Source organism: Nuphar pumila, chromosome 6 (assembly GCF_984573655.1).
Source record: "Nuphar pumila chromosome 6, dmNupPumi1.hap1.1, whole genome shotgun sequence".
Classification (NCBI taxonomy): Eukaryota; Viridiplantae; Streptophyta; class Magnoliopsida; order Nymphaeales; family Nymphaeaceae; genus Nuphar; species Nuphar pumila.
In genome coordinates this window covers 131,983,786-131,996,995 of record NC_143254.1, presented here as the reverse complement: position 1 = coordinate 131,996,995, position 13,210 = coordinate 131,983,786, and the positions used below count along the sequence as shown (strand labels likewise).

Here is a 13,210-nt window from a genome sequence, read left to right as displayed (position 1 = left end):
GTTGGTTCGCCCTCACGGGCATAAAGGAATATTAGCTCTTTTGGATGTTTTGTCTGCTTTTTTGTCGGATGAGTGGAAATTGTAGAGATATCAAATAAGAGTGCTAATAAATTTTTGGTGTAAGTTTAGTAGGATGCATTTTGAAATTTTGGGTTTTCAGAACATTATTTTGTGGATACCATGAAGAAAGGATATATATAATTATGTATTCAACATGAATCTTGTACATTCTTAGGTATTGCTGTTGTTGGTATCGTTATCATTGTCTCTGTTGCTTGATAGCCATTTGTGGAAGACCCCCATAGTAGGGTTTGAACCTTAGGTTTTGGATCAGATGGGCGGTGGATATTGAAAATCAGCATCAATGGCGAAGTCATTTTCAATATCACCTGAGCCCATCTCGCTAGCTTAAGGTAAAGTGGACCCCACAAATCCATCTATATATTTTTTATTAAGTTGCAAATCAAATTTACCAAAATGACGGGGGGCTCCCTCAGTATCCAAGAAACTCTGAAAATATCCCTACTCTTGAAAAAGCAGTATGCATGCATAGGAAATTAGAAAAAAATTAACAATAGAAACCTTTGGGTATATCAGAAATATATGCAAAACCCAAGATATATGATATATAACACTATAAGAATCATACCGATTTCGTTAATATGGTGATTTCGGAACAGGCAATATTTAGAAAACATAGTTTTGGAGATTATATCAGCCGATATAAATATTGAGACTAAAACATGATGCTTTCAAAATGTATTTGTTGCGTAGGAAGAGCGCCAAAATTTCGAGCGCTGCTTACCTTTGGCATGCCTTTAACAAGAAGGCGCACAGAGCGAGCCACTCGACCTCCACCGAGACAAACAAAATGCTGCGATCAGCGAGGCCGCAGCAGTCGGTTATTCTGATTGCAGGAGCTCAAGAGGCTTCTCGAAAATCTGACGATGAATTCTGTCTGAATTATCATTTACAAGGTTTTTCTTTTCTTTCTTAATCATTTTTATTAGATTAGGCAAAAGCAGTTATTCTCATCTCGTGGCAAATTCCATGACTGACGTTTGGGATGATCCTAATGGATAGTCTTCACCCTTCTTCCTTTTTGGAGTATAAGTTGTGAGTTGTTACATAACATTTTCATTGAATTATTTATGTTCTACATTAATCCTGCTTATGTGATGGTTTATTGCTTAATTGTTTGTTTATTTTCATTGAATCTTTCCATTTTTATAGTTTTTTTTCCTTTTTGTTAGAGGTTTATCTTACGACAGGATGCCATAATATATCTAACACCTTTCTGTTTTTTTTTTTTTGAGGAAAACCTTTCTGGTATGTTTTTTTTTTTATTTATAACACGAAGAACCCTCACCATGAACACCTGGTCATGCTGGCTCGGCCAGCTATACTTACGGTTGTCGTGCCAGCAGCATAAAACTTCAAGGTTAGAACCCCGACTCCCAGGGCCTATGTTGGGCGTAGGCTTGTGCATGGAGAGATGCCCATGATAATCCAGAGCAGCCAAAGCACCACTGGGGGAGGATCAGGTGCAATCACCCATCTTTGAGATACAGAATGTCAGATGTGAGGCACAACAGCAAATGGTGGGTGATCAGGTACAGCAGCACACTAAGTAAGCAAACACATTGCACCTGATCTTAATTCAGCCCCACCCCACTATGCCAACCCCCCTTGGGGCTCTTTCTAGTACGTTTCACCACATGCTTTCTGCAACATGGCTTCAACTCAATGTGCATTACTTCTAGTGTTCATTTGAAGACATCCACATACAAGAATCAACAAATTCGTGCACATAATTAGAAGAAGCTTGACATGAAACAGACCAGTCGGTGCTTAGGCCTTGCACAACCATTTGGAATCGTCGTACTCCCAAATTCACAACAAATACCCACACAGTAAACTCTTATCATATTCAAGATTTTCTCATGCATAATGTCAATACATTAAACAAATTTTGGCCTATCATTAACGTCTAAAACATCTTCCTGTAGTAAACGTGCTATTATAGCACTATTATCAGTGACACAACAAAATCATTTCACTTATTTCTCATTCCGTTATTGGAATGCTCGATAATTACAAACGAGATCTCACTGAAGTAGTCACCTTAAAAAGTTGGTAATAAAAAAAGCAGCTTCTACCATGTATAGGTAGGATGATTGATTTTAAACATAGCCACAAGTATCCAAGCATAAAATGGCAAACCCTATATTTTCAAAATATCGCCACTTAAAGATTGCAACTTCTACCATGATAATAGCGCAATATCAACCTGTATGATTGTAACAGCAACAAAGAGTAGAATTGCATCGAGTTGCCCAACTGACTAAGGCAATTTGGCACCTATTAATGATAATTGCTTATCATTAGGGACAAAGCAAAACAACAGAGACTCTCAAAGTACGAAACCTTGTACATTTCAGAGTTCTCTTACATATGGTAAAAGTTGTTCAGATGATAACTGATTAGTTAACTCCGAAATAGTTTATTAGTACCAACACTGGGATATAGCTGACGCCCACATATGACCTGCTAACTGCTCTATGATGAATACACAGCCAAGTTGGAATGAGTGCTTGTATAACCAACCTCTCCACCTTTAATGAAAAGCACGCATTTGCAGAGTTACAAACTAACAATGCTAGTGCTAAGCATTCGATCATCAAATGACAGTCAGACAAATATTTTCAGCAGTGAAAAAGCTACTCAACTGCATAGCTCATGGATATTTCATCAACAAAAGGAGCACACGTTTCTGTAGCTATTAATCGTAATGTTCCCAAGTACACAACCACAAAAATTCTTACATACAAATTGTGTTGTGTGAAAGGAAATTAGCATCTCACGTACAAAAAACTTAATATGGACGATACCTGTGGCGACTGCCATCACTACCACTGCCATGCCGCTCATCTGAGCGGCTGCTCCTGCTGCTACGTTTAACAGGGGGTGGCCCAATCGGCGCACCAGGTGGTTGTCTGCACATACAAATGGTATAAGATGCCAGGAGTAATGATGGTTTTCTCTTTGAATTGCATTCCTTATCAATAACATAGCATAAAATGCACTAATGTATTTAGCATTCTAGATTTCTCATCTAGTCCTATCTGATCGTTGTCTACAGTATCAAAACCTATGTGATTATGCTAATCAAAGACCACAAGAAAACAATTGAGTTATGATTAAACTAAACCAGCCTTATCAACTTACAATACATATCCAAGACGACCATCTGGAAGAACCATGGGCACCATTGTCATCCCTGCTGGGGTAGGCCCTCTACCATATATCACAGGCTGGTGAGGTAAAACCAAGTTTTCACATAAGCCACAAACACACAAATGTGCCAAAAGAAAAGCCGACCAATATAAAAATGTATGAACTTGCTGTTATTTATCAAGGTGACTAATAAAAATATTATTTCAATTTGCACGGGAGGAGTTTCATTAAAGGACCAAAGCTGGGCTAACTCAACAACATAATCAACCTGTCCGTATCCTGCTGAGCCAAACCCAGAACGAAAAGCACCAAACGGATCTCCAATCAAACCATAACTGCCATGTGAAGCATAGGGCGGGAAATAACCACTGGGGATGAACGAGGCTGTATCAGACTTCCGATCATTCTGAGGCTTTGCAAGACAAGCCTCAAAACCCTGGCCTGGAGTTCAAAATCAATCAAAACTAAATTAGCTTTAATTATATATAGGAATATCTAGATTAACACAAAAGAAGATACCTAACATTACCGTCAAATTCATATTTTTCTGTTTCCTTCACTGCTTTTAAAGCACTGGACCTTTCTGCAAAATGTATGAACCCATGGTCTCTCTTTGTCTGTCCAGGCTTTGCTGGTGGCAGAACAACTTTAGTGATCTCACCATGGCACTCAAATAGTTCCTTCAATTTTTCTTGGGTGATACCCTCTGGCAAGTTTTTCACATAAACAGTCTTGACCTGAGAATTTCCAACAATTACATATCATCAACACCAGTAAATACAAACCTCAATTATTTGTTTACAACAGGTACGTAACCTGCCACAGCATCTTTCTAAAGCTATTAAGCTCTGTCAAGGACATGGAATTAGATAGAAATGACGAACAACACATGAACAACAACAGTAACAGTAGCAACAAGAACAACAGCAAAGATAACATTGATAACACATTACATTATTACCAACATAAATATATCATCTTCACTGTAAGGCTAACACATTTCTTTTCAAAAGCAAATTTTGGGTGTCCACTTAGCCAAATAGGGGATCCTAAAGTTAGGCATCACCACTGTCTTAAACTGCCTTCACATATCTTAAGCAAGATGGTGGATTTGAAGAAGACATCATTAGTAGGATTGGTGCTGGCTGGATAAAGTGGAGATGGGCTAATGGTGTACTATGTGATAAAAGAGTACCTCTACAATTAAAAGGATGTTTTTATAAGACTGTTCTAAGGCTGGGCATCATTATACAATGGTGAATATTGGACGACTAAAAAGTGACAAGATGGAGTGCACTGCACAAATATGTGCATGTTAAGATGGATGTCAAGAGCTATGAAAAATGATAAGATTAACGAAGATATCAGAATGTTCTTAGGAATTCCTACCAATAAAGGATAAGATAAGAGAATATCGGTTAAGATGGTTTGGATATGTTGCACAAAGATCTATACCGTCACCAATAAGAAAAGTTCACATGATACAAGAGGAAGGAATTAGAGAAAGAGGAAGACCATTGAAGACTTGAAAGGAGGTAGTTAGAGGTGATATGAAGGATTGTAAAGTGACTGAAGTTAGCTCTAGATAGGAAGAAATTGAAAAATAGGACTCATAAAGCCAAACCTATATAGGAATAAGGTGTGATGATGATAATGATAATAAATGCATGCCTATATAAAAGAGGTAAATATACTAAAAACAGCTTAAGTGTCCTGTAAACCTTATATCTGGCTGAGCTAAATCCCCCAAACCCACATACAATTAACCAATCTTTGCTTTTAATCTAAAGACTCTCAACTAATGCTAAATTACCACTAATGCTACATTACCAATAGAAATCAATGCACATAGCTCTAGCCTTGAATTTTAGAGTCTAGACCATCCCTTTTCAGGAATCTTCACCATCCATGTCATTGCTTCAAGTGCTGCTTTGATAGAACCTAATTGTAATATTAGAAGTTTCAAATCTTCATGAGTTCTTCAATTTTTTTCCAAAACCAATAAATCCCAAATAGCGGGTACCATGAACCTAAACAAGCATTGTGACTTCAGGTCTTGAACTGACTGGATCATACCGGGATAGATGCTTATTCTTTTGAATTTCTACATATGGATCTACTCAATCTCCTAGGTCAACCCACTTCCCATTAACACCTTATCTCACCAATGAGTCCTCAAAAGTTTTTGCCTATGGACACCCGAGAGCAGTCAGAATAGCTTCATGTGGTTGGTTTATGTCTTGGAGTACCGGAATCCACCAACTAAATGTGGTATCTCGGAGTACTGGAATCCACCAACTAAATGTGATATCTCAGAAGGATTGGAACATCCAAGAAGCTTACAAGTGCCATTCTTAACCTGTCTCGGAAAATAGCTAATATATGCCTGTATGACTTCTGCGAAAGGCTGGAAGATAACAAGAGAAAAGGAAATAAGAAGCTTAAGGTCAAATAATCATACAGATTCCAAAATTCAAGTTGTCATTTTTATCCGCAAGAATCAGATGTCAATAACAGTGTGATCAGACTCAAACAAAAATGGCTTGCCTGGACCTTAGTGTGTGCAAAAATACAGGAGCATGTGCCAATGGGCAACATATGAGCATTTAGTGGAGTATAGATTACGTCAATCAGGAACATGAGGTAAAATTACAAGGTCATGCCTAAGCACATCATCAAACCTTAGGGATGCCAGCCAACTTTATATAGGCACTGAGCACAGAATGGATCAAGTCAAGCTTATGATCTGAAATTGAGCTTCTGATAAGATATAATATATGACACTTCACATTCATATGGCCAATTTCCAGTCTAACAATACGACTTGATGATTTAAGATGCATCTTCAACAATCCAAGATTTCAACGAGGGTCAACTTTCTTCATCATCACCCCAGATTCCTTCAATTCAAAATTTTATATACTGGACTAAAGCATAGTTGGCAAACTCGTGACTTGGGCTCCGATCGCCCAACCCTTGATCGCGAGTCAGCAGGTTGACTCAGTGTCTCGGACAAGTTAGGACTATATTTTATAGTGTAAGCACATGAATAAGACATGGAAATAACTAAACTTCAAGCTGTAATATGTCAACAGTTAAGCTACAGAAACATATAACTATACATGATCATTAACATTTTTCATTGAACAGTATTAGATTCTTCATAACAAGTGCCTTTGTATAATAATTGTGCATTAAGATAATAAAATGCATGATAAAATGTTTATAATAGGCATTAGGATCAGTAACCTGAATCGGTGACCCATTTGGGGTCTGATCTGAGTAGACTCGGGCGATTCCCAAGTTGACTCGCCAGGTTTGCCAACTATGGACTAAATTCTAAAGGTTGGAAATTTGAGTGCTTCACAACAAGGAAAGAAACTTCCTATATCACCCAAAGTGATGGAGTTCAAATCCTTACTTTTGGAGATACATATATTACCAAAAAGTAAATTATAAGCTATTAGTCACTGAGATGAACAAAAAATGATATAGCCATAGGCTTTTAGATACATGGCTTACCTGAGCAGCAGCAGTAGAGTCAGATGCATTCCTAGAGTCTGCCCAGCTTACAGTCGGATTGTTTTCATCTAGTTTGAATTTTGAAGATGACATCTTATCTCTAGCATAATCAGCGCATGCATGATTGTAATATTCAACAAAAGCAAAGCCACGATTACGGCTCAAGTTCTGCGGATCCTGCAATTATTAAGTGAAAAAAATCAAGGGAATGAATAGACGAAGAATTCAAAAATGAAACAAACCACTAGATCAAATGCATTATCTACACCTTCAACAATTCAATACTTTCAACTCCAGGGCCATTCTCCTCAACAGCTCGCCTCAGATCTTCTTCCGTCCAGGTCTTTGGAATGTTACCAATAAAAAGCTTATACTTTGTTTGGGATAAGGAACACCTTAGCTTTCTCCCCTGTAGTACAAAGAACTAAAATGAACAGCCTCATCAAAATAAGGCTAGAAAAGAGACAACCAAGTGCTGCATGACCCACTTCACCTTCACAAGTTCCTTCTCATGCAGCTCTTCAATGGCCTTCTGAGCTAAGTCCCTCGTTCTGAAAGTGACAAATGCATAACCTTTGTGATCCCCAGAGGCCTTATCTTTGACTATCCTGATCTGTTGGCTCTCACAAAACAAATAAAAAGAGAACAAACTCAAACATATACCTCAAAGGCCAACACTGAACAAAATAGAATGAAGTTCACAAAGTGACAACCTCAGTAACTTCGCCAATTTGTTCGCACATTTCTCCCAATCGGTCTTCCGTCAAATCTCGGGGCACCCCCCCAATAAAAACTTCAGAACCATGAGGTGGGAGTGCCAAGAGTTCGGCATGTTTCTCTCTTTCCGTATCATCTTCCTTATTCTCCAATTCTTCTCTGGGGCTAGAGTTTGCATCGGCTCCCTCTCCCTCGTTAGCTTCACAAGTGTGTCCTTGCTCTCCATAGGGCTCTGTTTCGAGCTCAACCTCATCTAAAGGCTCCACAGGACCAAATTCTTCAGCCTCATCATCGTCAATGTCCTCGACTTCATTGTCGCCATCGAGGTCTATCTGCTCCGCCAGCTCCTCGCCTACATCGCCGGCTCCAACCCTCACCATAGTACCAACGAAGTAACAACTCCACACCCCACTGCAAGCAATCGCCATGAGTTTACCGAGTAGCATTTGCAGAATCAATCATGAAAAACTTGGGCCAGAACAAAAACCAAGAAACAAAAGACCCAAAAGAATTTTCAGGATGAGAAGAATTAGGAGGCTTTTGAATGGACCGGCTGGGATGGTTTGGCAAAAAATTGATAGACTATTGTGATCTATAATGCAAAATCACTACTTATCTCAGTTTGTGATAACTGGTTACATCCAGAGTCCCAGGTGCCACGATAAAGGGGTTTTTGGATGAACCAGCTTATCTAGAAAACTGTATAAGTTGGAATACAGCCATATTACCGTGTTCCACAATGCCACATCTCAACATATTCTAGTTTTCTGGGTATGTGGGTGCGTCCAAACACACCCATTTATCTAGAAAACTGGGATAACTCGGGATATACCACTGTGCTCCATAATGCAATATCTCAACATTTTTGGATGAACCAACTTATCTAGAAAACTGCATAAGTTGGAAAAAAGCACACCACCGTGCTCCACAATGCCATATCTCAACATATTCTAGTTTCCTGGGTATGATGGTGCGTCCAAACACACCCATTTATCTAGAAAACTGGGATATACTACTGTGATCCATAGTGCAATATCTCAATATATTCTAGTTTTTCTGGGTACGTGGATTAAGTCCAAAAACAGCCCCAAGGTAGATTCGGAAGCGCCCATTTATGCAGCAAGAACGGGATAAGTTGGGAAAATTACAATGCCCTCGAAAATGCAATTCCCCAACTCATTCCAGTTTTGGGGACAAGTGGGTCATATCCCAACGACCTCCAAAAGAAATCCAACTGCGATATATGATTCAAGGATTCAAAACAAACAATTTTGAGTTCTACCCAGAAATCTGAAAGAAGAACCAAATAGAGGAACGACGAAAACCATGAAGAAGAAGAAGAAGAAAGGGAAGAAATCCTATACCCTCGATTCGGAGGAGGAGATCGTACCGGAAATAATGCTCGGGGATCTCGTTCCGGTCGCCGCTGGGGCTTCTCTTCTTCATCCAATCAACGCGAAAGGTCGTCGGATCAACGGCACCCAATCATTTCGATACCCTAACCTTCTGCCCCGCACTCGAGTACGGCCGGTGCGCGACCGCCATCCGGTATATTAAATAGCGGTGACCGCGAATAGGATAAATCCGGTTCCAAACGTTCTTGAAGGCGGCACGAAGCTTCTGACTCGAATCGGAAAATGCAGCCTCGACGTCTGGATCGAGTCCGCGTGGACCTGGGATTTGAATCCGACTCTTTATTTCCGAAATGCGGATTCCAATCAGTATTTAACCTCAGTCTCACTCAGATGTATGTTTGGATTTGGATATGATCTAGGAATATAAACAAGTTGGACTCGGGCAGGACCTATGCAACACCGAGTCCAACCTAATCGGATTTGGATTCCAATTCAGAATCGGATAAAACTGAATCTGGATCTGACTAACTTAAGATTCAACATTTGCATGTATTCGAATTCAGATTCTAGTCAATTCAAATATGAACTCAGTTCGAATGCAAAATCCAATAGCAAGTCCGGTTTCCATTATTAATGGGATCCTACTTTGGCCACAGGATCTGACTAATTGGATTCGGATTCAGGTTAAAGGTCAAATTAATATCCAACCCATTGGCATCTCTAATCCGACCCGGTCAGCTTGAATTTCTTACATGCAAAAAAAAATTGTTTCAGCCCTTCAATGATGAATTTGGTATTTACCATAAGTATTTTTGTGTCCGGATTCAATCAACTTCATTACGTATCTCGAACTTTAATCTATTGCACTAATCTTTAATGACAGGTCTCATTCCCATACGGAGAGAAATAGAATTTAAAAAGCTATCCGAACCAGACCAAAAGTGCTGGGTCTGGCCCATTGGCATCAATCATTTTGTGCCTCAAATCCGGGTCGGTCGGCCTTCATGGAAGCGTCTAGAGTATACAACTCCTCCACAAGCTTGTTCAAGTCATTAAAAGAGCTACCTCCTTCTTGAACCGCACCCAGCGCCCACCTCTGCACCTCAGCTGCACGAGCCCTCTCTTGACCACCACCCCGGACCACCTTCATCACCGCTCGAGCCACCTCGTCGCTCTCCGGCACGCCGCCCCTGTCTTCTGCAATCCTCATCGCTATGCCGAGCTCATCGACGAGCAACCGCGTCGTCAAGAACTGGTCGGCACCCCTGGGGCAGGCCAGCAGGGGCACACCAGCGACCAGACCTTCCATGGTTGAGTTCCACCCGCAGTGGGTCAAGAATGTGCCCACTGACCGGTGCTTCAAGATCAGCACCTGCGGGGCCCACCCCTTGACAATCAAGCCCCTGTCCTTGACGCGCTCCTCCAACCCGACCAGTCCGGACCAGGCTTGGGCGTCCTTGACGCACCAGAGGAAGTCAAGGCCGCTCGCCTCGAGCCCAGCCCCCAGCTCATCCAGTTCCTCGTCAGACAAGACCGCCTGGCTACCAAAACAAACATAGACCACTGACCGGTCCGGCTTCGAGTCGAGCCACTCGACGATACTCGGCACCGGGACCGAGCTCTTCCCACCCCGCTGGGCAACAGCCCAGGCATCATCAGGCGGGAGGATGGGTCCCACCGCCCAAATCCGGCCGGTCTGCTTGAGGTGGTCCAGGTACACTCCCTCAAGTCCATGGAACGAGTTGAAGACGCTGCCCCAGCTCGAGATGTTCGCCAGGAAGGAGTCACGGACGAATTCGGATCCCGGGTCGGACGTCCGGTACCGCCGGTAGTTGGCGAGGAGGTGGTACCACGGAAGGGTGGGGCAGTTGGGCACGTCCGGCAGGCGGACGGGGTACTCGTCGTCGTCGTCGTTGCCGGGAGGCCGCTGGGGCAGGTTGATCCAGAGGGAGTCGAGGACGGAGACAGTGAATGCGCCGGAGGGGAAGAAGGCGATCCGGTGGATGCCGAGGCTTTGGGCCAGGTGGTTGGTCCAACCCAAGAAGAAATCCGAGATGATGCAAATCGGGGGTGAGGGATGGGTCCGAAACCATTGGGCGATCGGGTCCGAGAGGGTGCACAGAGCCTGCATCTGGTTCCGGGACCTAGCGACCGACGGATGCCGCCGGAGGTCCGGTGAGTGCGGGTAGGACAGGACCAAGGGCTCGATGGGGAGGTTCCGGGAGAGCAAGGGGTCGAGGAGGGGAAGGGTGGTGGGTGTGGTGAGGATGGTGAGGAAGAGGCCCCGGGCGGCCAGGAGGTGGGCGAGGTCGAGGAGAGGGATCATGTGGCCTCGGTCCGGGTAAGGGAAGACCAGGACGTGTGGGCGATTGGGCTCTGTGGATGGGCTCGCCATGGGCGTAGCTAGAGAGAGAAAACGGGAAGATGGGTGCGGTGGATGAAGAAGGATGTGAAGCGCTTGGTTGGGGGTCGGTTTGGATGAAACTTTGGTTGGAGAGTGCTTCACGCAAGCGTGCAAGCGTGGGGAAGACGCAGTCCGATGGATGTGGACGTTGGGTTGAGGCCGTAAGGTGGTCACCATTCACCACCGCTCAAGTGCCCAAAGGACGACCCACCTCTCCCCTGCTGTCATCACTCTCTTTCAACCTTATTAATCAGGGACAGATTTAGGGTTAGGAATTTTTTTTTTCCCTTTGCTTGTCTTTTAGCTTATTGAGACGAATTGGGTTCTTTTCACCCACCAAAAGTGAATGAAGTGTGTGTGTGTGTGTGTGTGACTTTTGCTCCAAGGTGGTCACCATTCACACACTTTTGCCGGTCTTTTAGCTTATGGAGCAAAATGCGATGCCCACTTCTCTAGACAAGTGGATAAATCTGCTTAATTCTTTACTTAGTAGTAGGGGTGGGCAATGAGAGGGCGAAGCCCATCTGGGTCAAGGTTTTAGGCCCGGGCTATAGGACTGAAACCCGACCTGTTATATATATATATATATATATATAGGCCAGTTTTTCTATTTATTAATTTAAAAAAAAATAATTAATTGAATAGTAACTTGGTAATTATTATTATATATTTAATTAGTTGCATTAATTTTATGAAAACTAAAAAAAATAATTAGTTGGATACATCAGAACTTGTTAATTATTTATTTTTTACCTAATTAGTTGAGTTTGGGTCAGGCCTATCCGAGTCCAGCCTTCACGCTGGTACATCTCCGGGCCAGGCCACACTTAAAGCCGGGTGGGCCAAGCTCTAAACGGCCCCCCGCGATGCCCACCCTTGTTTGGTAGAAACAAGGAATGATACCTGGTAGTTAGTAGCAATTTGTTAAAACCGGTTCACTAGATGAATCAGTTTCTTTAAAAACCTGAAAAATTGACTCGAAATCGATCTTGGATCGGCTCCTTTTTGTCATCAAATGACGTGTTATTACAAAAACAAAACCAAAATGTTAAAATAATTATTATAAAAAATAAATTGAATAGTCTTTGGGCCGATTGGATTTGAATCAGCCAATTCAAACTGATTTTGGCAACATTGGTTGGTAGCTATGGTATTAGTGTGGTAGGAATCCAAGTCCCACCCACTAGTCGAATACTTCCCCACGCAAATCTACATGCAAGCTTAATAATACGAAAAATATTGGAAGTGAGGGAAAAAACCAGAAAACAACACTAAGAAAGCAAGTGAAAATGGATTTAAGAAGGGGATTGTGCATTAAAGAGAAGCGGATTTCCCAAAATTCCTCTCCATTTCGCGGAGCTTTCTGCTTCTAAAGCATGCTTTCAGGTTTTTTTTCATCTAGTAAGAAGCTTCCAACAGCTAGTGCACATCACCTTGTGTTGGGACGTTGCAGGTTCAAAACCTAATGGTATAGTTGTATAACTGGTAGAGGTTTGCTTAATAACCCCCAGCTTGCCTTTAAAAAAGACAAAAAAAGCTTCTGATAACTATGGCTAAGAGTCCTCAAAAATCAGTCTAGTTGATGAATCGCCTAAACCTACCAGTCAGACCTGGCCTTGTCCTTTTATGCCAACATTTTTCGTGGGATTTACCTTGCTGTTTTGTTTTTGTTTTTTTTATATGAGCAACCTTGGATTGAGATAACCCCATGAGTACAAAAGAAAGAAGATTATGGGTCCACTAAAGTTTCCCACTCAGCAGTAGAATTTATGTGCTAATGAGTGAACCAACCAAGACGGTATTAAGATCATGTTATAATTTGGATACACCAAAACATCCTTCAAAACGTGGCTTGCAAACCTCATCCCATGAGACAAGATGATTTTTTTTTTTTTTGAAAGGCAAGCTTGGGTCTTTGAACTTGCAACGTTCCACCACAAAGTAGATGTGTACTGACAGCTGCTACCAACCACGC

The 13,210-nt window shown here is 42.0% G+C and overlaps 1 protein-coding gene and 1 pseudogene across 4 annotated transcripts; both read right to left on the bottom strand.

The window, feature by feature from the left end:
• Nucleotides 1-2,419: 2,419 nt before the first annotated feature.
• Nucleotides 2,420-9,760, bottom strand: LOC149836279 (heterogeneous nuclear ribonucleoprotein Q-like). 3 transcript variants are annotated; one of them, XM_090009106.1, is made up of 9 exons: nucleotides 9,633-9,760; nucleotides 7,473-7,887; nucleotides 7,253-7,372; nucleotides 7,028-7,168; nucleotides 6,760-6,936; nucleotides 3,767-3,974; nucleotides 3,506-3,678; nucleotides 3,229-3,314; nucleotides 2,420-2,996 (listed from the first exon to the last, which is right to left on the bottom strand). In XM_090009106.1, exons 2-9 carry the CDS (start codon nucleotides 7,854-7,856, stop codon nucleotides 2,876-2,878), a joined length of 1,410 nt encoding a protein of 469 aa, XP_089865232.1. In that variant the 5' UTR covers nucleotides 7,857-7,887; nucleotides 9,633-9,760; the 3' UTR covers nucleotides 2,420-2,875. The 3 variants fall into 3 exon arrangements, with proteins under 3 accessions (XP_089865232.1, XP_089865230.1, XP_089865231.1); XM_090009104.1 differs by lacking the exon at nucleotides 9,633-9,760 and adding an exon at nucleotides 8,867-9,034; XM_090009105.1 differs by lacking the exon at nucleotides 9,633-9,760 and adding an exon at nucleotides 8,841-8,980.
• Nucleotides 9,605-11,357, bottom strand: LOC149836278 (flavonol 3-O-glucosyltransferase UGT89B1 pseudogene; annotated as a pseudogene). Its single transcript, XR_016432409.1, has one exon. The product of XR_016432409.1 is annotated as a flavonol 3-O-glucosyltransferase UGT89B1 pseudogene (transcript).
• Between the last annotated feature and the right edge of the window lie 1,853 nt (nucleotides 11,358-13,210).